This window comes from Lagenorhynchus albirostris, chromosome 2, assembly GCF_949774975.1.
Source record: "Lagenorhynchus albirostris chromosome 2, mLagAlb1.1, whole genome shotgun sequence".
In the NCBI taxonomy this organism is placed as follows: Eukaryota; Metazoa; Chordata; class Mammalia; order Artiodactyla; family Delphinidae; genus Lagenorhynchus; species Lagenorhynchus albirostris.
The window spans coordinates 59,460,077-59,481,622 of NC_083096.1; the positions used below are offsets into that span (position 1 = coordinate 59,460,077).

The window sequence follows — 21,546 nt, forward strand, 5'->3', positions numbered from 1 at the left end:
ATTTTGTCATATTTTAGGTTCCACGTACAAGTGATCTCATATGGTACTTGTCTTCCTCCTTCTGACTTACTTCACTTAGTATGATAATCTCTAGGTCCATTCATGTTGCTGCAAATGGCATTATTTCATTCTTTTTTATGGCTGAGTAATAATATTCCATTGTGTATATATACACACCACATCTTCTTTATCCATTCATCTGTTGATAGACATTTAGGTTGCTTCCATGTTTTGGTTACTGTAAATAGTGCTGCTGTGAACATTGCGGTGCATGTATCTATTTGAATTATCTCATCCTTTTAACTCATTTTGAACATACTGTGCACTAAAACCTATCAAAACTTTTTCACACATAGCGTTATCTATTCTCCTAGCTAGTGCTTGTACAGCTAGTGGAAAGATGGTCTCCCACATGCTTTCATTATCATTTGGTGGTGAACAGTAGAAGGAAAAAAATGTAAATCTTGCTTTAGTAAAACTGGCACCAGGTTAGGTAGTCTGGTCAAACATTTGGGGAGAATAAAGTGAAGCTAATGGCCACAACAGAGTTTGATGTTTTATGTTTATCAAATCAAGCATAATTTCTCTCATTTTGTATCTTAAAAAATGTACCTAGGGCTTCCCTGGTGGCGCAGTGGTTGAGAGTCCGCCTGCCGATGCAGGGGACACGGGTTCGTGCCCCGGTCTGGGAAGATCCCACATGCCGCGGAGCGGCTGGGCCCGTGAGCCATGGCTGCTGGGCCTGCGCGTCCGCAGCCTGTGCTCCGCAGCGGGAGAGGCCACAACAGTGAGAGGCCCGCGTACCGCAAAAAAACAAAACAAAACAAAACAAATGTACCTAGATTTAATGTGTGCTTGACATCTGTACTTTCTACTTCCAGAAAAGGTTTTAGGCAACCTATTCTTGGTGTAGGAGCAAGAGAAGGCAGGTATAGAAACAAGGTCCCAGGTGTTTGGGGCCCTGAAGATCATAGTTCTACAGTTATTTTGAAACTGGACCTAAAATTCTAGGTATATTTATAGAGCATTGCTCTTTTTGTTTAAGTCAATAGTGGAACGTATGCAGATTATTGCTGTATATTTCTACCTTTGGCTATTTCATGACAATTAGATCCACATAAACAATTTTCCCTCAACCATTTTCTTTTTGAAAAGAAAATATGACATCAAACTGATGCCTTCTCACTTCTTCTAGACCCTTCTCCAGGAGCACATTTATGTTCAGGCCACACTGGAAAATTCCATGCACTTCTGTGTTGCTTCTTCCTCATGCTGTTCTCTTGTCTGGGATAATGATGAACTCTCGTACTCATTATTCAAAACCCATCTCATTTTTCCTTGATATTTCCAATTTTAAGTGGAGTTAGTTGCTTTTTTATTCTTCTTTCCACAGTCCTTTATAATATACCTTTTCCCTACTTATCTACATTTTCAATTTATGTTTTTTATCTACATTTTAAATGTATGTATTTTGTTTATGTTTGTCTTCTGTATCAGGGCTCAAGAGCATATTTTATAATTTTTATAGGAATATCGTAGGTGTTCAACAAATATTTGTCAAAATTGCAGTACATATTCACACATGTATATAGTATGCTCACACACATAAAGGCACGTTATAGGTAAAGATTAAAATGCTTCCATCATTTGAAAAGTTATGGACCAAAAAATTAGGACTTGTAACTGACCTCAATTTGCAGATAACTTTAGTTTTTTCATAAAAATGGCTGAATGGTATTTTCATAAAAAGTTTTATATCATTTTCACAAACATTTATTAACTGTCATCTGACATTCTTATTTCTTGTCACTGCCTTCCAGATAGTACTAGGCATCACAGTTTGTTTTTTATGAAAAAGATATATGTTATTTTGAATTGACAACAGTTTGACTTCTCTGGAAATTAGTATTTACTATAACTGAGAGTCAGTTGTTACATAGTTAAAAAAACTCTCAGATCACAAATTATAATTATGCTATATAAATTACCAGAAGGATTGAGAAACTGAGGATGAGAGTTAATATAATTGTTTTTATTTGAATATGAGAAAATGTGAACGAGTGAGACTAAAAAGCTGATTCATCAGCTTGTACCTGGACAAGGAGTTTTAATGATTGGTAGGGATGTGGAAAATCCTTCTCTAAGCCTCAGATAGTTTTCTTATCCACCTTTTTTAGTCTCCTCGTAAATAGGGTGTCAGGAATTGCGGGGAGGTGGAATGGTTGTTAGGAGTGGTACACCTAGAAAATGTCTGGCCTTTTTAAGTCTCTCTTTTAGGATATGCTGATATGTTTATTCTGAACATTCCATAATTTGTGTTTCTGTGTTTAATTAGCTTACCTTTAACATTAAAGGTAAGCTAATTAAGCATACTCCATACTACCCCTAAAGTGGACATGACGTACACCTTATCTCTTTTAATCTTATAACATTATTCTTTAACAAACAGAAAATGGATGAAAATCAAGAAACTGATTCAAAAGGTAGTGAAGAATATGAAGATGACTTTGAAAAGGACCTGGAATGGTTGATTAATGAAAAAGAAGAAAATGGTGCCAGCGTAATAGAGGTATATATAAATTGCCAACAGAGTTCATAGTAATTATATTAACAAAGCGTTTTGTAGTTCTTGAGGCGTTTCACATATATTATCTCATCTAAACCTCACAAAATTCCTTTGATATACATAGAGCAAGTGTAATTATCCCCATCTTAGAGATGAGAAAATTGAGGTGTGGAGAGTTTAAACATTCTAAGGCATAGGGCTAATTAGTGAGAGAACAGCGATTAAGTTAACACTTAATAAAGCCAAAATTATAATTAAAAATTAAAATTATAATTTACATAATATAAATAATTTATTGCATCAAAAGTAAAATACATTTAATTTCTACTTTATATGAACCTGGGTAAAATCATGGGTTTATTCTTTTAATATACATGAAAAATAAAGCAAATCCTCAAAAACATGGTCTTCAGCTAATATTGGAAACCTTAAGAGTGAATTTTAGGGGAATGAATATATGGAAAAAAGTAAAAGGTCAAAGACTGAGCCATAGGAATATTTGTAGGAAAAAGTGGATCCATTAAACATGATTCCGTACTATTTATCAGACATGTAGAAGGGAAGTCCAGGAAAATGAACCAGTTCCTGGTTCACAGAAGGTTCCTTCTTTCTCTCTTTACATAGATACAGTGTGTATGTGTATCCATATATAATATATCTGTGTGTATATATATATGCATATGTATTGACACTAATTATATATGTGTATTACAATAGATAATATGTAATTATTATGTATAATATAATTATTGTCAATAAATAGGGAAGTAATAAAGAAAAGGACCAAGATGGGGATAAGAAAAGGTGACTTTAGAGGGATGTTGATCAGAGTAGTTACAACAGAAGCCAGATTTCAGAGAGTTAAGGAAAAGAATATGAGGAAATGAAGGCAGCAGGTTTTACATCACAACTGTCTCTTAGTTCCTTTTTGCTTTCTTATGCAATGGAGAAGACAGATGGGATAGATGATATTTGGAAATGGCAACAGAGTCAAAAGTGAAGACTTTTCCAAGATGACTTTTACATGGCAGTTTTATGCATCTTTAACAAAAAAATAATCAGAATGAGTAGAGGTAGAGATACCCAGAGCAATAATGCTGAACCAAGGTCTCAAGACTAGAAGAGTGTGAGAGCCACAGCACAGGGTAATAGAATTAGAGAAGTGATAATGATAATTCATTGTTTTACTTCTTTATTCATTCATTCAACAAAAAGTAATGATCACCTGCCATGTGTCAGAGGCTGTTCTAAGTGCTGAGGATACAGCAGTGGTCAAAACAGTGCTGTAATGGGTCTTGCTCATTCTGGTGGATTATTACAATCACTTTTTCCTTTGAGGCTGGTAGGAAAGATGGATGACAGAGCTTGAAACAGGGGTGAGGGTCGGGGGATGATTTTACTGTAGTGGGTTTTACAAAGAAGTGAAAGCTAAAGGAGAATTTGGAAACAGATACTATAGAAATGAGCCAGAGAATCAAATACAGCTAAAAAGAAAAATTACAAGGCAGAGGTCTTAGTTAGTCTTAGTTGTTTGGTAGTCATTTTAGGGGACCAGGTTTATTTACTTATTGGACATCCAGCAGTGTTGTGCAGGTTAGGAAGAGAAGGCTGTTAGAAATGGTGACTGAGCTAGTAAAAGAGGAAGGGAATTTTAAGGGGTTGAAGAGAGCAGAAAAGGGTAGCTCCCATGGAACTCTTTCAGGAGGAGAGAATTGTCTGAGAAAGAGAAAAAATTATATATTTTACGGGCAAAGTGTTTGGTAGGTGAGGATACATGTTTGGAGGAGAGATGCTAGGTAAGAAACCATTAGTTATAAACAGATGTGGAGCAGGGTTTTGTGATGTGATAATGCTGGTTTACGGTTCATGTGGAATTACATTTTTTAAAAAAGTAAGGCCAAGTTATATAATGGTGTTTAACGTAGATTATTGGAACCTCTGAAGATAGCTGAGGAAAGAGAATCTGATCCAGAGCTAAAACTTGACCTGATATTTGGGTATAGGTCCTGCAGAAAATAGCAGCAACACTAATCTGAAAAGATTATAGGAACCTCAAAATTATTAGGACTTGACCAAAGGCACTGACCTTGTAATGGTACTGGGGAGAAAGATATCTTTTTGAAAAATACAAATATTACAGGAGAAAACATTTTAAAATATATTCTTCTGAAACTGTAAAGGGAGGAAAATTTTATAGAGGGAGGAATATTAAAATAATATTGTACTATTTGTAGGTACATTTTTATACATTGGCATAAAATTAAAAAAAAATAACCAGTCTAGTACTTAGCAACATCAAATTCAAATTTAGAGTTAAATTTTTCCTGATGTGCTTTTCCCTTGGGGTGCTCATAAATATGAATTAGAAAATTATGAGTGAAGTATGAGCAGGAAGCATGTAAATTTTCCCACTTATAAAATAAATTACATGAGCATGAAAATCCATTTTGGATTATCTACATATAAATGGACAAAAGAGTCTCAATTTTTACTGAAAATGAATCTCATCTCTGTTTTTCTAGAAGGTTTGTGGGAATGAAGAGAATATTAACCAAGGCTTAAAAGAGAATGAAACAGAAATAGAACATTCCAAGCAGCTTTCTGATTCTGACAGATCTTTCAAGGATGAGGTTTCATCAATAAGAAATGACTTCATTTCTGTACCGAGTATTCAACCTTTGGATCCCATATCAGATTCAGACAGTGAAAACTCTTTACAGGAATCCAAACTAGAAAGCCAGCAAGACCTGGAGGAGGAAGAGGATGAGGAAGTAAGGAGATATATTATGGAGAAAATTATACAAGCCAACAAGCTTCTACAAAATCAAGAACCTGTGAATGATAAAAGGGAAAGAAAACTTAAATTCAAAGACAAATTAGTTGATTTGGAAGTTCCTCCTCTGGAAGACACTGATACTTACAAAAATTATCTTGAAAATGAAAGTAATGTGTCTGGAAAACTGTCTCAGTTATGTATTTCCAATGAATTTGCACAAGAAAATGTGCTCCTGTCGCCTACTGATGGAAATTCTGAAGAAAACAAGGATAGGAAAATACTAGTAGAGAGAGATGGAAAGTTTGAGCTTCTGAATTTACAAGACATTGAGAGTCAGGGGTTTTTGCCCCCCATTAATAATGCTAATTATACAGAAAATGAGCCTCAGCAGTTGTCACCCAGATCTCCCAATTTATCTGTCAGTGGAGTCAAGAAAGAAGAGCCAATAGCAAAAATTCATGCTCTGGCTCACTCATCAACAGAAGAGCAACTGGCTTATATCCCTCAGCCACCACCCAACCCCAAGACTCATCCAGGTTCTGCTGCCAACTCAGATCGAAGTAAGGGGAATGGAAAATCTAGTCATAGGACACGGTCTGCAGATGTATCTCCAGTGACCTCAACATACTGTCTCTCTCCTCAACAGAAAGAACTGCAAAAACGACTAGAACAAAAGAGAGAAAAGCTAAAGAGAGAGGTGAGAGCACAAGTGGGCATTATATTGAAAGTAGAATATGTTTTTATGTTTCATAAATGCTGTAGGAATTGAAATGGTTCTTCAAATTATTTGATATATCTACTTGCTTATTTTGTTTTTCTTTTGTTAGATTAAGTGGTTAAGTATTAAGCATCTGTATTTATGGAACAAGCACCATGATTACCTTGGTCCTTTCTGGTAAGCATCACAAAAGCATAGTAATGAATGACCCGTGTTAGAGCTAGAGGAGACCTCAGTGATGACCTCATCTGATCCTTTCATTTTAAAGGTGAGGCTCAGAGAAGTTAAGTGACTGCTGAAAGTAATCTTGTTATGAGGTAGGTGAAAATCAGATGTCAGATGAAAAAATGAAGGCACAAATTTGTTGGGGTTTAGGAGGCAACAGGTGGGACTGGATTATGTTCTCCGGAGTGTGTGTGTGTGTGTGTGTGTGTGTGTGTGTGTGTGTGTGTGTGTGTGTGTGTGTTTCAAATATCTTCCAGGCCTACTGATGGAAGAAATTTTCACATATTGAGGTATGGGGAAGTCATTCTGGCTTATACATGATTTGTCTTGAACTTTATGCTAACTAGAACAGCCTGTCTTATGGCCTGTAAAGCATACATTGTACATCTCCTTTCGCCATTAAAGAAAACAAAGAATGTATTTACCAGATTGCTTAGAATGTCCACTTTGAAGATAGGATAAATGCTCCCCCACTTCCCATGACACCAATGCTAATACTCCTTTGAAGATGAGGTTCCCTACCCAGACACCAAGGTCATACTGACTTACTGTGTACATGTTAATCTGTCTCTTTTGAAACCTTGAAGGGATGTACCCCTCTCATGCTTGATGTTTGTTCTTTGTTCTGACAAGATATAAAACTGTGGTCCAAGCATCCAAAATGGCACTGGGTGGCCGTTGTGGATGTGGTTTCAGATGTGTTCCTGTATCGCCGAGAACTTGAATTTTCTGAACTGTATCAAACTCAAGTATATCAGCAGACTTTCCAAAATAATATCTGCCAGCTGCAACCTTATGCTCTCAAGGTCTCCCCTTGAGATACCATTTCAGATACCAACCTATCCTTGCTTAACAAGCACCGTTATTTCTTGCCAGCTTCAATCCTGGTTCTTGACAAACAACTTATGTAACTTTGCAGTTTTTGCTAATATATATGCCTCCCCCATTTTGTAGTCCAGTGGAACACAATTCAAGTGCTTCTTGAATTTATGTCTCCTGGGCTATAGTCCTTAGTTTGGCTGGAATAAAACTCTTTTCTATTCCTATTACAGATTATTTTCGTCAACACTACAGTTCCTTGATTTCAGGGGTTTTAGTTTTAGATTAAGAATAGAACCTCATAACCTAAATGAAATGTCTCCAAAATGCCATACAGAATCCAAAATTATTATTTTGGGATTTTTTTTCTTGCTCTTAAATAAAAGTGTAATTGAAAATTCTAGGTATTAAAACTGGGGGATTTTCTCTAAATTACCTAAATCAGCGCCCTGGTTCTCTGTTTTACTGGATACCTGATAGCATGAAGCTGAAACATATAAAATGTCTAACTGTAAATACCAAACTGCAACAGAATCACAGTTAATAGAACCTTAGAATTAGAAGAAACCTTAAAGATTATTTTGCAGGTGAGAAAACTATAGTCGAGATAGTTTAAATAACTTTATTGAAGTCCCTCAACTTGTCTGTAGCGAAGTCAAAATCCCAGTTTTCTTGTCATTTGTTGAGAAACGGTATATTTTCTACTTATGTAGGAAATTACCATGGAAATTTCTGGCATTCAAATCAAACTCACATTAGCAGAAAAAGATAAAAAAATGAAGTTAGTAAGAACGTGTAACCTATGGCACACTCAGGTAGGAATCTGAAAGGGTGAATACTTAATAAAATTTTGCTTACTTGGGTACTGAACTCTAGCAGTCAGACTCAGCTTACTTGGTTCAGGTATATAATAGGTACTTAAAAGGATCTGTTAACTCAGAACTTCATGATAACACAAAAGAATTTGTTGAGAATAACTGAACTATATGTTTGCTGTACACACACATGCATCTATATGTGTATTTGTGTATATACTTCTGTAAAAGTTATGTAGGAGTTTTTATATAATTTCAGTGTCTTTTCACTAATGAATTAACGGTAATCTTTAACTGGTATGACTGATGGATAGTTCTGTTTTTCTTTTGATCCTCTTTTTTAGGTGTCAAACACTCTGTTTTGGGATATACTTTTCTCATGTCAGGATCCTCATAACTAAATTTCCCTTTGCTTATGTACTTGCTGAAGGCATTGTCTTTAAGTGCTAAGACTTTAAAATATTTTTAGTTGGTTTCAGGGGAAGGCTTTCCTTTTTTATGCCCAGCAAAATATTTGCTGGGTTGGGCAGCTATACTCCATCTCTCTACATTAAGTGCATCATTTCACTGTTCTCTTTGGCAACTGTAGTATCTGTGCTTTGGCTGATATCTTCTGTATAATCCAGATGTCCCATCTGGAAAAATAATTATCTTACAATACTGTCTATATTCATGCAAGGCATCCAAAATCCTTTTGGTAAAAATGAACTTAAATATAAAATTTAATATTTAATAAATTCACATATTATATAATGTAAGCTCCTTTAGGGCTTAGAAAATAGTATACTGGTATTTTAAAAGACATTTTATACTGTTAATCAGATAGAACTTTTCCTTTCCTTCCTGTATGTTGTTCAATCAAAAAGAATTAGAAGGGCTTGCTATATTGTCAAAATGTAAGGAAAGAACTCTGAATTCCATTGTTTAAAAACAGTTTAAACATGTATTCTATAATTCAGTTTATTTCCATGCTAAAATTTTAGTATTGGAAGAGACTTAAGAGCTTGTTAATACAACTTCATCTTATAGATGAGAATACTGAGTTAAGTGGTTTGCCCAAATTGACATATTATAATGGCAGTGTGATTGTTAATCAGACCTCCTAACTTCTAGCTTGGTGCTCTTTCCACTGTGACATGCTGCTTTGTTCCCAGTAACTATTTTATAACTCTTCATAATTGGTTTATACTTAAACCAGTGAGGTACTCTCACTTCTAGTTTAAGTAACTCTCTTTTATAACATTAGTTGAATAATGCAGTTATAAAGTGCATTTTGTTCTCATAGTTAACTAATTACTTATTTTCTGATAGCAGAAATGTTACTTTATGATTATACAGTAGTTGAAAATATTTTTAAACATTATATTAAAAAAATCTCAAACATATACAAAGGTACAATTAACCCCTGTGTCTCCCTTACCCAGATTCAAAAGTCATTGAGACTTTGGCATATTTGTTTCATCTCTTCCTTTTTTGGCTGAGGTATTTTTTAAAAATTAATTATTTATTTATTTTTGGCTGTGTTGGGTCTTCGTTGCTGTGCACGGGCTTTCTCTAGTTGCGGCAAGCCGGGGCTACTCTTCGTTGCGGTGTGTGGGCTTCTCATTGCGGAGGCTTCTCTTGTTGCGGAGCATGGGCTCTAGGCACACAGGCTTCAGTAGTTGCAGCGCGTGGGCTCAGTAGTTGTGGCTCGCGGGCTCAAGAGTGCAGGCTCAGTAGTTGTGGCGCACGGGCTTAGTTGCTCCACGGCATGTGGGATCTTCCTGGCCAGGGATCGAACCCACGTCCCCTGCATTGGCAGGCGGGTTCTTAAGCACTGTGCCACCAGGGAAGTCCCTGGCTGAGGTATTTTTAAAGCAAGTCCTAGACAGCCCATCATTGCTACTTGTGCGCTTCAGAAGTGATTGTACATGTGAGAAAGAAAATGATTATAGCATTTTGTTTTGTAACCACAATGCCATGTATCACAATTATCAAATTTAACAAAAATGTAAAAAATTTTAAGACATTTATAGTGTAGACCCCATGTAGTGCTTCTAGAGTGTGGTGTTTTTTTTCTCTTTTGCACAGCTGCAATTTGGGGAGTTAAATACCAAGAGTAAACTAGGAAGTGAAGGAGAGATCCAAGGAATTCTTGAACAGCATGTTGTATAATGTACATCTATGTAATTGTAGACTTTATCTTGACAATTTAATTTATCTGAAAAGTCTTCATTTTTTTCCCTAAGCAAATTAGAGGTCCTGTTTTTTAGGGAGGCCCAATTTACAGATGGAAATTTTTAGGGGCAGGGAATCCTAATTTCAGACCTCAAAATGTATCTCTCTACTTTGATAACACATATATAATTTTATTAATTTTTCATTAATGTGTTTGGATATTCCTTCCACCAGGAAGAACAAAGGAAAATAGAAGAAGAGAAAGAAAAGAAAAAAGAGAATGACATGGTGTTTAAAGCATGGTTGCAAAAGAAGAGAGAGCAGGTCCTAGAAATGAGGAGAATTCAGCGAGCAAAGCAAATTGAAGACATGAACAGTAGAGTAAGTAAAACTCTGTGAAAAACAAGTTCATACAGCTATGAAAGCTGAATTTATTTATAGAAGGGAGGCTATCAGACTAAAAAACCTATGGAAGAAGTAGAAAAAGTGGTCCAAGAACTACCCTTGCTAAAGATGCCACATGCAGATGACTTATAATTAAATTCTAAGAAGGCTTGTAAAAATCAAATGATTCCTATTTTATTCAAATATTTATAGCACAGAAAAAGGAAAGCTACCAATTCATTTTTTTAAGATAGTATAACTTTGATATTTAAATAGGAGGACAATGCACACAAAAACCCTATAGACTGGTCTCACTTAAGAGTAGATGTATAGAAATCTTACGTGAAAACTAACAAAGACATCAAATTATTTAATTTTTTAAAGTTCAAAATATACAAAAAACCCAAGAGAAAGTAAAAAAATCATCTATATCCATACTATTTAAAAAATGTATGTAAAGTAAAAATTGAAAATTCAATACTAAGCCCTTCTAGGCTCATCCCCTAGTGGTAACCACTTTTAACAGTGTGCCGCAAATCCTTCCAGGTCTTATTTATATTTACATGTTTATCTGCTAAAAATTTATTATATGGTTTGATTTTTTTTTTCACTCATTCATCAAGGAAATATTTCTAGATCATTACATTTAGATCTCTTTTCAAATAGGTGTATGATATTCTACTCTTCAGAGGTAACTTAATTTATTAAACCATTCCTCATTTGTACATATTTAGATTGGTTCTAATACTGCTCTATTAATTAACAGTGCTGTTGTGAACATGTGCATTCTGTAGGAGAACATCAGTATTCTGTAGGAGAGTTTCTTGGAAATTTATGACTTACTGGATGTCCAGAATGAAAGCTGTGGTTAAGCATGCAAAATTAACCTCCTAAAAGGTCGTATAAGTTTATAGTCCCTCCAGCAGTATGGAAGAGTGAATGTTTAACACAGCCTGTCTAACATTGTACATAGTTTATTTTCTTAATTTTTCTTCGAATTAATAATATACATTATTATTGTATACGAGCATGTGTGTATTCTGTGAATTTCCTATTTATAGTCCTTTTTTGTTTTATTTTTCTTATTGCATTGTATATTAGATATTTTAATCCTTTGTCTATTATGTCTGTAAATATGTTTTCCTAGGCTGACAAAATGATATATTTTTACATTTATTTACATTTATTATGCCATTTGTAGAAATTTTTAGCTTTTAAAATCTTGGGATAGACGGTACCTTTTAAGGTAGTAGACCTGAAACCACAAACTAAAAGAGAAAATATTGAGAAATTTGACTGCAACTGTATAGTAAAATAATACTATGCTATAACCAAGTAGGGTTTATTTTAGGAAGGAAATTATGGACCAATAATAACAAATCTATTAATATATTCAGTACATAATAGGTAGATAAAGGAGAATTTATGGTTATCTTGAAAGATATAGAAAGGGTATTTACTAGTATTTATTATAATTTATTTTTAAGTATTTCTAATAAAATGTGGGTTACAATATAAATACCATCTTAGAAAATACTATAGGCATACCCATTAAAGTCAGAGATAGGTAAGGCTCCCCTCTATAATAATAATTTTATTCTGGGAGTTCTATCCAATTTATTAAGAGAAAGGGAAATGAGGTATAAGTATTAGCAAAGTGGTCTTTTATATTATAAATATACAAAAATTTATAGTCTTTCTGTATTCCAGCAAAAACCTCATAGAAAAATATAAAAGGGGAAGGAATACAGGCATATATAAAAAACTTTGAGCTGAACAGGAATGTGTAAGACCTCTATGGAGCAGGGGACCAAAAAGGTGAATTTGGTAAATGAAAATAAATATAATATTCCTAGATGGGGGGAAAGTATTATAAATATATGAGTTATTTGCTAAATGAAAACAAATATGATACTCCTATAATATTCCTGGATGAATGAACTAAATATTACAAAGATTTGGGTTCCTCCAAATTTATCTTTATATTTAATGTAATATCCATTAAAAGCTGATTAGGACTTTTAAATTGTCATAATTGTTAGTGTTACTATTAATATTTATATTATTAAAGCAAAACTTTTGAATTTTCCAATAAAAATGGGCAAAGGATATGTATAATAAATTCAAATAATATGGATAAATATAGTTGTCCATAATATATGAGAGCAAGATACAAATTTGATAGAGTCAAAGAAATGCCAATTTAAATTTTTTCATGTATTCGATAGATTTTTTTTAACTGCTTACTATATGACAGGTGCTATTCTAGGCACAGCATGGAAAAAATAGGTTTATTTTTAATTAATTAATTAATTAATTAATTAATTTGTTTGAGCTGGGTCTTATTTGCGCCAGGTGGACTCCTTAGTTGCAGCTCGAGGGCTCCATAGTTGCAGCTTGCCGGCGCCTTAGTTGTGGCATGTGGGCTCCTTAGTTGTGGCTTGCCAGCTCCTTAGTTGAGGCACACGGACTCATTAGTTGTGGCAGGCGAACTCTTAGTTGCGGCATGCCTGTGGGATCTAGTTCCCTGACCAGGGGTTGAACCCAAGCCCCCTGAATTGGGAGCATGGAGTCTTAACCACTGCACCACCAGGGAAGTCCCAGAAAAATAGGTTTAGTCTATGTTTTATAACGCTCATCTAGTAGGGATTGAAAAAAAAAATTTTAAGTCTCAATGTAAAATAAATTTATAATTATAAATAGTGATGAATGCTATGAAAAAAAGGAGCTATGAGAGATCATAATGAGGGCAATAAGTGTATCAGGAAAGATTTTTCTGATGAGTAAAGTAGAAGTAGAAATTAGGCCAAGGATTAGAGGAATTTGTTTTAAGCCAGGAGAACATGTGAGAATGCCTGAGACAGGAACTAACTTGGTGAGTTTGAGAGGATCCAGAAAGTGAGCAGGAATCAGATCATGTGGCATGTTGGGGTCTATAAATTTGTATTTAATCCTGTTATGGGAAGCCATTGAGATTATTTAAACAGAGGAGTGATATATTAGATTTGCAGTTCCACAAGATCACTCTGACTGCTATGCTGTGAATGGATTGGAGGGGGCAAGAACAGATATGCGGAGAGCAGTTAGAAAGCATATATAGTTGTCTAGGTGAGAAATGATGGTGACTTGGGATAGAATTATAACAGCAGAGAGAGAAAGAAAGAGAGATGTGAAATGTGATATTTGTTTTAGGGTATTAATTGAAGGAATTTCATAATTAACTAGATATGTGAGTGAGGAAGAATGAGGTGTAAAGAGAATACACCAGGTTTCTCTTCTGAGCAACTTGGTGGATGATGGTGCCACTCACTGGAGCAGTAGAAAAGATACTGATTGGGGGAAATTATCATTTCAATTGTTGAGTTTGAAGTACCTACAAAACTTTCAGGTAAAGATGTTGAAGACTGACTGAGGAAACGTGTGTAGTATTCAGGACAGAGGTTGGGACTGGAAATATGAATGAGAAGATTAGTGATTTCAAAGACGTGGATGTGGACGTGGCTATTGGAGTGGGTGGCAAGTGCAGTGAAGAAAGGCGTAGAAAATGAAAAAATGAAAAATCTGTGAGGCTGGATGTCGAGTGGCTCATTCATTTGGTTATAAGTGTTAACTTGGGATTAGGATGGAGAGGTACATTGAGCCGGTTGTGACCAGAGATTGTTAGAGTAATATAGTCAAATAATATAAATATCAAAGGAGCATGGCTTTACTTAAGAGTAGAGAAGAAGAAGTTCTCTACTCTTCAGGAGTTCTGAAGAAGTGTGAAGGAATAAAGAGTATATTAACTTCTTCACCAGACCTCTGAAGTACTTGAAGTATGGCAAAAAAATGCAGCTTCCATTTGAGAGAGAAAAGCTGTGTCTTACGGGAGAATCAGGATTTGGGTAGGAAAGGAGGTTTAAGGCCAGGGTCCTAGCAATGGTTTGGGAGAATGAGGGTTGTTTGGAAGTCTTTATATTAATGAATGGGAATTATAGAGGAGAAACTAAAAAGATTTTGGAGGGAGTAAAGGAATTCGAGATTGGGTAGGTTAGAAGGATAGCACATTACTGTAGTATTTAAGAGTAAAGAAATTGAGAGGAGCTTACGTTTCAATCACTGACCAAGAAAAACCCCTGTGACAGCACTGCTGCTAATTTCCCAGGGGATGACGGACCTTCAGGCCTCATGGCATTCAGCCTAATGTTATATTTTTATTGGGCATTTGTAAAAATAAATGTATACCTTAATTTTCTATTGTGTTCTATTTAGAGATAATAAAACTTTGAATTGTATTCGCTAAAAACATGAGCCACATTGAACATAATTTAAATTTTTTGGTTAGAAGATATCATGGTTATATATTTCCCTTTGGAATTTTAATTTTTTGCTATATTTTAAGTCTGTCTCAAAAATTAACTTTAGCTAGAAATTGTATCATAAACGAATAATATTCTGAAGAACTTCTGTGAACTTTGTCTCTGCTGAAGCCGAGCTATACTTTGGCAGTTGATTAATTTGGCTTATTAATGCATTGTGATAGTAAGTGTATTTTGCTGGTCACTTCTGTGGGATATTTTGTATAATGTGAGTCATAGTTTCCAGAAAATATCTTTACAATATATAGATTGTAGAATGACCTATTTTACATTGAATTAAAAATGCTTTTAGGTGATGGAATTTTTATTGCCATTTAAGGAAAAATAGCTAAAAATGTCTTTCCATCTTTGTAATGAGCTTTGCTTCTCTTGGTCAGTGTTATATATAAATGATACGTGTGCACTGTATGTATATACAGACATATGCAAGCATATGTATGCATGTCATCACTCTATCTAGGTGAACTCTCCGTGGACACTTGCATACATTTTGTATTCTACATTTGGATATTGTGTTGTATTAATGTCAGTGGGCTGAAGTTAGTCGATAATGTTGTTTAAATCTTCTATATCCTTACTGTTTTCCCCCTCTTTGTTCTATGAAGCACTGAGAAAGTTATGTTAAACTATCATTGTGTACTTGTCTGTTTCCCTTCTAGTTCCATTGGGTTTTGCTTCATATTTTTAAAAGTTTCATGTGTATGCATTTATGAATTTATGTCTTCCTGATTGAATGACATTTTCACATTATGAGTCCCTCTTATCTTGAAATCTACTTTGTCTGATGTTAATGAAGTCACAGTAACCTTCTTTAACATTTGCATATGTTATAGCTTATTTCATATTTTAATTTCAATTTATCTGTCTTTCTATTTGAAGAGTTACTTGTACAAACAGCATATATTTGGATCTTTTAATCCAGAAATTTGTTACTTTTAACAGGAGTTCATTTATATTTAATTATAATTATTGATAAGGGTAGGTTTTAAGTTTACCATCTTGATATTTGTTTTCTATTTGTTCCATTTGTTTTTAACTCCATTATTCATCTTTTTTCTGCCTTCTTACAGAGATTAATCAAGTATTTAAAAAAATATTACATTTTATTTTCTTATTGGCTTTTAGTTATACTTCTGAATTATTTTTGAAATCATTGCTTTAGGGATTATGATATGTATACCCTAAATCTTTATCAGAAATAGATTGTTTTTGAAGTTTTTTTTTAATTTGATATGGAATTTTGGGTTGACAGTTTTTTTTGTTTTTCCTTTCAGCACTTTACAGATGGTGTTCAGTGGTTTTCTTGCATCATTGTTTCTAATTAGAAGTCAGTTGTAATTCTTATCACTGTCCCTTTGTATGAAATGTTTTTTCTGTGGCTACTTTAAACCTTTTCTGATGTGAATTTCAGCAGTTGAGTAGATGTGTGACTCTCTTTGAATTTGACTAACTTGGGCTTTGCTGAGCTTCTTGTATCTGTAGGTTGATGTTTTATACCAAATTTGGGAAATTTTTGGCCACTATTTTTACAAATATTTTTTTCTGCCCTATTATTTTTCTCTTTATTCTGGAAATCCAGTTTTACATATGATAGAATACTTGCTGTTATCTCAGATGTTACTAAGGTCATGTTTGTTAAAACATTTTTTCTTTTTTCAGCTTGCATAATTTCTATTGATCTATCTTCTGGCATTGACATCACTTAGGCAATGTCCAATCTACTGTTAAGCTCATTCAGGGAATTTAGGTTGTTTTTGTCTTTTAAGTTTCTATTTCTTTGTGTGTGTGTGTGTGTGTGTGTGTGTGTGTGTGTGTGTGTGTGATCTGTCTTTTTTTTTTTAGTTATATTGAAATATAATTAATAAATAAAATTGTAAGATAAAGTGTACAACATGATTTGATACACATATACATTATTAAAGGATTCCCCCCATTAAGTTGATTAACATATACATCACCTCCCCCCCTTTTTGGAGAAAAGATTTAAGTTCTACTCTCTTGGCAAATTTCACTTATATAATACAATGTTATCAACTATACTCACCATATTATACATTAGATCCTCAGACTTTTTTCACCTTATAACTGAAAGTTTGTACCCTTTTACCAACTTCTCCCTATTTCTCCCAACCCCCCAGTTCCTCATAACCACCACTCTCCATTTGTCTATGAACTAGACTTTTTTTTAAGTTTCCACATGTAAATGGTGCTATGCAGTATTTGTTTCTGTCTGGCATATTTCACTTGTAATAATGCCCTCCAGGTTCAGGTTCATCCATGTTATTGCAAGTTATAGAATTTCCTTCTTTTTGAAGGCTGAATAATATTCGTGTGTGTGTGTGCATGTGTGTGTGTGACATTTCTTGCTCCATTCATTCATCTACAGACACTTAGGTTGTTTTCATACTTTGTCTATTGTGAATGATGCAACGAATATGGGAGTGCCGATATCTCTTCTAGATAATTTTTTTTTTCCTTTGGCTATATACCCACAAGTGTGTTTGCTGGATCATTTAATGATTCTATTTTTAATTTATTGAGGAACCTCCACACTGTTTACCATAATGGCTATACCAGATTACATCCCCACCAACCATGCACAAAGGTTCCCTTTTCTCCACATCCTTGCCAGCATTTGTTTTCTCTTGTCTTTTTTGATAATAGCCATCCTAACATGTATGAGATGATATCTCATGATGGTTTTTGTTTGCATTTTCCTGATGATGAGTGATGTGGAGCATGTTTTCATGTACATGTTGGCCATTTGTATATCTTATTTGGAAAAATGTCCATTTAAGTCCTTTGCCTATTTTATAATTGGGCTTTTTTCTTTTTTTCTATTGAATTATATGAATTCCTTGTATATTTTGGATATAACCCCTTATTGGACATATAGTTTGAAAATATTTTATCTCAGTCAATAGGTTGCCTTTTCATTTTGTTGAAAGTTCCCTTTGCTGATCACAAGCTTTTTAGTTTGATGTAGTCCCATTTAAAAATTATTGCTTATGCTGTCTTTGTTTTGCTATCAAATCCAAAAAGTCATTTCTAAAAACAATGGTAAGGAGATTATCCTTGATATTTCTTTTTAGGAGTTGTACTGTTTCAGGTCTTACACACAGTCTTTAATCCATATTGAGTTGATTTTTGTGTATGGTGTAAGATAGGTGTTCAGTTTCATTTTTTTGTATGTAGCAATTCAGTTTTACCAATTTCATCTGTTGAAAAGACTGTCCTTTCCTCATTGTTATTTTTGGTTGCTTTGTGGAAAATTAATTACCATATATGCACGCGTTGATTTCGGGCTCTCTGTTCTGCTCCATTGATCTATGTATCTATTCTGCCAGTACTATAGTGTTTGATTACTTTAGCTTTATAATATAGTTTAAATTCAGGAAGTGTGATGCTTCCAGCTTTGTTCTTCTTTCTCAAGATTACATTGGATATTTGGATCTTGTACAAATTTTAGGATTTTTTTCTATTTTTGTGAAAAATTCCACTGGATTTTTTATGGGGATTATAATGAATTTTTAGATTATATGGCCAATTTTTAAATAGTATGGACATTTTAACAGTATTAGTTTTTCGAGTCCGTGAGCATGGATTATCTTTCCATTCATTTGTGTCTTCTTCAATTTCTTTCATCAATGTCTTTTTGTTTTCAGCATATAGATCTTTCACCTCCTTAGTTAAATTTATTTCTAAGTACACATTTCATTCTTTGTGATGCTATTTTATTTATTTATTTATTTATTTATTTTGCGGTACACGGGCCTCTCACTCTTGTGGCGTCTCCCGTTGAGGAGCACAGGCTCTGGACGTGCAGGCTCAGCGGCCATGGCTCACAGGCTCAGCCGCTCTGTGGTATGTGGGATCTTCCCGGACCGCGGCATGAACCCGTGTCCCCTGCATCGGCAGGCGGACTCTCAACCACTGCGCCACCAGGGAAGCCCTGTCATGCTATTTTAAAAGGGCTTATTTAATTAATTTTCTTTCAGATAGATTGTTGTTACTGTATAGAAACACAACTGATTTTTTTATATTGATTTTATATCCTGCAACTTTACTGAATTGGTTTATTAGTTCTAACATTTTTAGGGTGGTGAAGTCTTTAGGGTTTCTATATCATATAGAATAATATAATAATATCATGTAATCTGCAAATAGAGCAGTTTTACTTCTTCCTTTCTAATTTGAATGCCTTTTATTTCTTTTTCTTGTCTGATTGCTCCAGATAGGACTTCCAATACTGTGTTGAATAAAAGTGGTGAGAATGGGCATCCTTGTCTTGCTCCTGATATTAGAGGAAAAGCTTTCAGCTTTTCACTATTGTGTTTGATGTTAGCTGTGGACTTGTGATATATAGCCTTTATTATGTTGAGGTATATTCTCTTTATACCCAATTTCTTGAGAGTTTTTATCATGAAAAGATATTTTGTCAAATGCTTTTTTGCATCTATCCAGATAATCATATGATTTTTATCTTTCGTTTTGTTAATGTGTATAGCACTGACTGATTTGTAGATTTGAACCATCCTTACATCTCTGGAAAATCCCACCTGACCATGGTGTATGATCCTTTCTAATATACTGCTGAATTAGCTTTTCTAATATTTCACTGAGTATTTTTACATCGCTGTTCATCCAGGATATTGGCCTCTAATTTTGTTTTCATGTAGTATCCTTGTCTGGCTTTGGTATCACATTATGCTGGCCTCATAAAATGGGTTGGAAGTGTTTTCTCCTCTTCTGTTTATTGGAAGAGTTTGAGAAGGATTGGTATTAATTTTTCTGTTGATTTTCTAGAAGCCATCTGGTCTTGGACTTTTGTTTTTGGGAGATTTTTGATTACTGATTCAATTTCATTACTAGTAATCAGTCTATTCACATTTTCTATTTCTTCCTGATTCAGTCTCGGTAGGTTGTATGTTTCTAGGAATTTATTCATTTCTTCTGGGTTTTACAGTTTGTTGGTTTATAGTTGTTCATAATCGTCTTTTATGATCCTTTGTATTTCTGTACTATTAGTTGTAATGTCTCCTTTTTCATTTATAATTTTATTAATTTGAGTCCTCTCTCTTTTGGTAAGTCTAGGTAAATGTTTGTCTAGTTATCTTTTTAAGAAATCAGCTTTTAGTTTCTTTGATCTTTTCTATTGTCTTTTTAGTTTCTGTTGTATTTATTTACACTCTGATCTTTGTTATTTTCTTCCTTCTACTAACTTTTGGCTTCGTTTATATGTCTTTTTCTAATTATACCTCCGGTGTAAAGTTAGGTTGGCTTTTTGATCTCACCTTCTTAGAACTGACTTTGTTGCATCCCATACGTGTTGGTATGTTGTATTTCCCTTTTCATTTGTGTCAGGCTATTTTTTGACTTCCCATCTGTTTTTTTCCTTTGACCCATTGGTTGCTCAGGAGCCTGTTAATCTCCACATATTTGTGAATTTTCCAGTTTTCTTCTTGTGGTAGATTTTTGCTATTTACTGGACATGCCAAGTATAATCCCTTCTCAGAACCTTTGCCCTGTTACCATTGCTTGAAATACTCTTTTTCCAGATATCCCATAAATGGTTCCCTCACTTTCTATCTATTGATAAATACCATCCTTTCTCCTCACCTCTCCCATTATTACTCTCTCTCATTATTACTCTCTCTCATTATTACTCTCCCATTATTACTCTCTCTCTCTCCCATTATTACTCTCTCATTATTACTCTCTCATCTCAATCAGTCAATCAATCATATATTTTCATCTCCTTATCTTGAACAACACTGCCCTATACAATTTTCTGTGATGATGGTAATATTCTATATCTGCAGCGTCCAATAAAGTAGCCACTAGCCATAATGTGACTATTAAGTATTTGAATGTGACTGTCTAATTTTATTTAATTTAAGTAGCTACATGTGACTAGTGACTCTTTATTGTATAGTGCAGGTATGGAATGTATGAGAAAGGGAGGCTTGTTTTTTTTTTTTCTTTTTTTTTTTTTTGCGGTACGCGGGCCTCTCACTGCTGTGGCCTTTTTTTTTTTTTCTTTGATGCATCCCAGTAGCTATGTGCATGTAGATACTCTGTGTAGTAGATATTCTGTAAATAGCTGTTGAATAAATAGATGAACAGTGATACCCATCAATCCTGTTTATCTCTGAATTCTTAACTCTTTTAATCTATAATTGCGGACTGAACACTTTTTAGTCATCTCCAGACATTCCCAAACTTTAGGTGTTCAGCAATGGTCCTCTACAGGAGGACCTCCTCACAAAGTTCTGCATTATACATCAAAGATCCTAAATTGTATAAATTATATAAATTAGACTGAAGCATACTGGGCAATATGGGTTACAGATAAAGGAAAATGCAAGGTGTAGGAGGTGATCTTCTCTATCACAGAGTTCATATTTGGTGAAAGTATTAATTGAATGAATCTTTTCCTTTTGTGTTCTAGCCAGGCATCCATGTGAGTCATGCTTTTCCCAAGACTAAAGAACCCCAAATCTTTCCCTTTGCTCTCTTTATTCTCCCAAATAAGAGCTCTTTCAGCTATCCCTGAATATAATATCCATCATGAAGTTTGAAGAACCATACAATAAGCTGCTCCCACTAGCCCATTCTTATGACAAAATCCTCATGGCTGTTATCCTTATGAAAAAGTTCTTATGGTTGAAAATCCTCATTGCCACACTCCATAATAATAATTACAGTTTTGGAGATGGGCTTGGCAG

The 21,546-nt window shown here is 34.3% G+C and overlaps 1 protein-coding gene across 3 annotated transcripts in view; it reads left to right on the top strand.

The window, feature by feature from the left end:
- Positions 1-2,451: 2,451 nt before the first annotated feature.
- NME7 (NME/NM23 family member 7) overlaps positions 2,452-21,546 on the top strand; it is a 320,071-nt gene continuing 300,976 nt past the window's right edge. For all 3 annotated transcript variants that reach the window (XM_060133600.1, XM_060133609.1, XM_060133618.1), the window contains exons 1-3: positions 2,452-2,569; positions 5,089-6,039; positions 10,311-10,457. In XM_060133600.1, coding sequence (XP_059989583.1) covers positions 2,453-2,569; positions 5,089-6,039; positions 10,311-10,457 — 1,215 coding nt within the window. In that variant the 5' untranslated portion in view covers position 2,452. The remainder of the gene's footprint in view (positions 2,570-5,088; positions 6,040-10,310; positions 10,458-21,546) is intronic.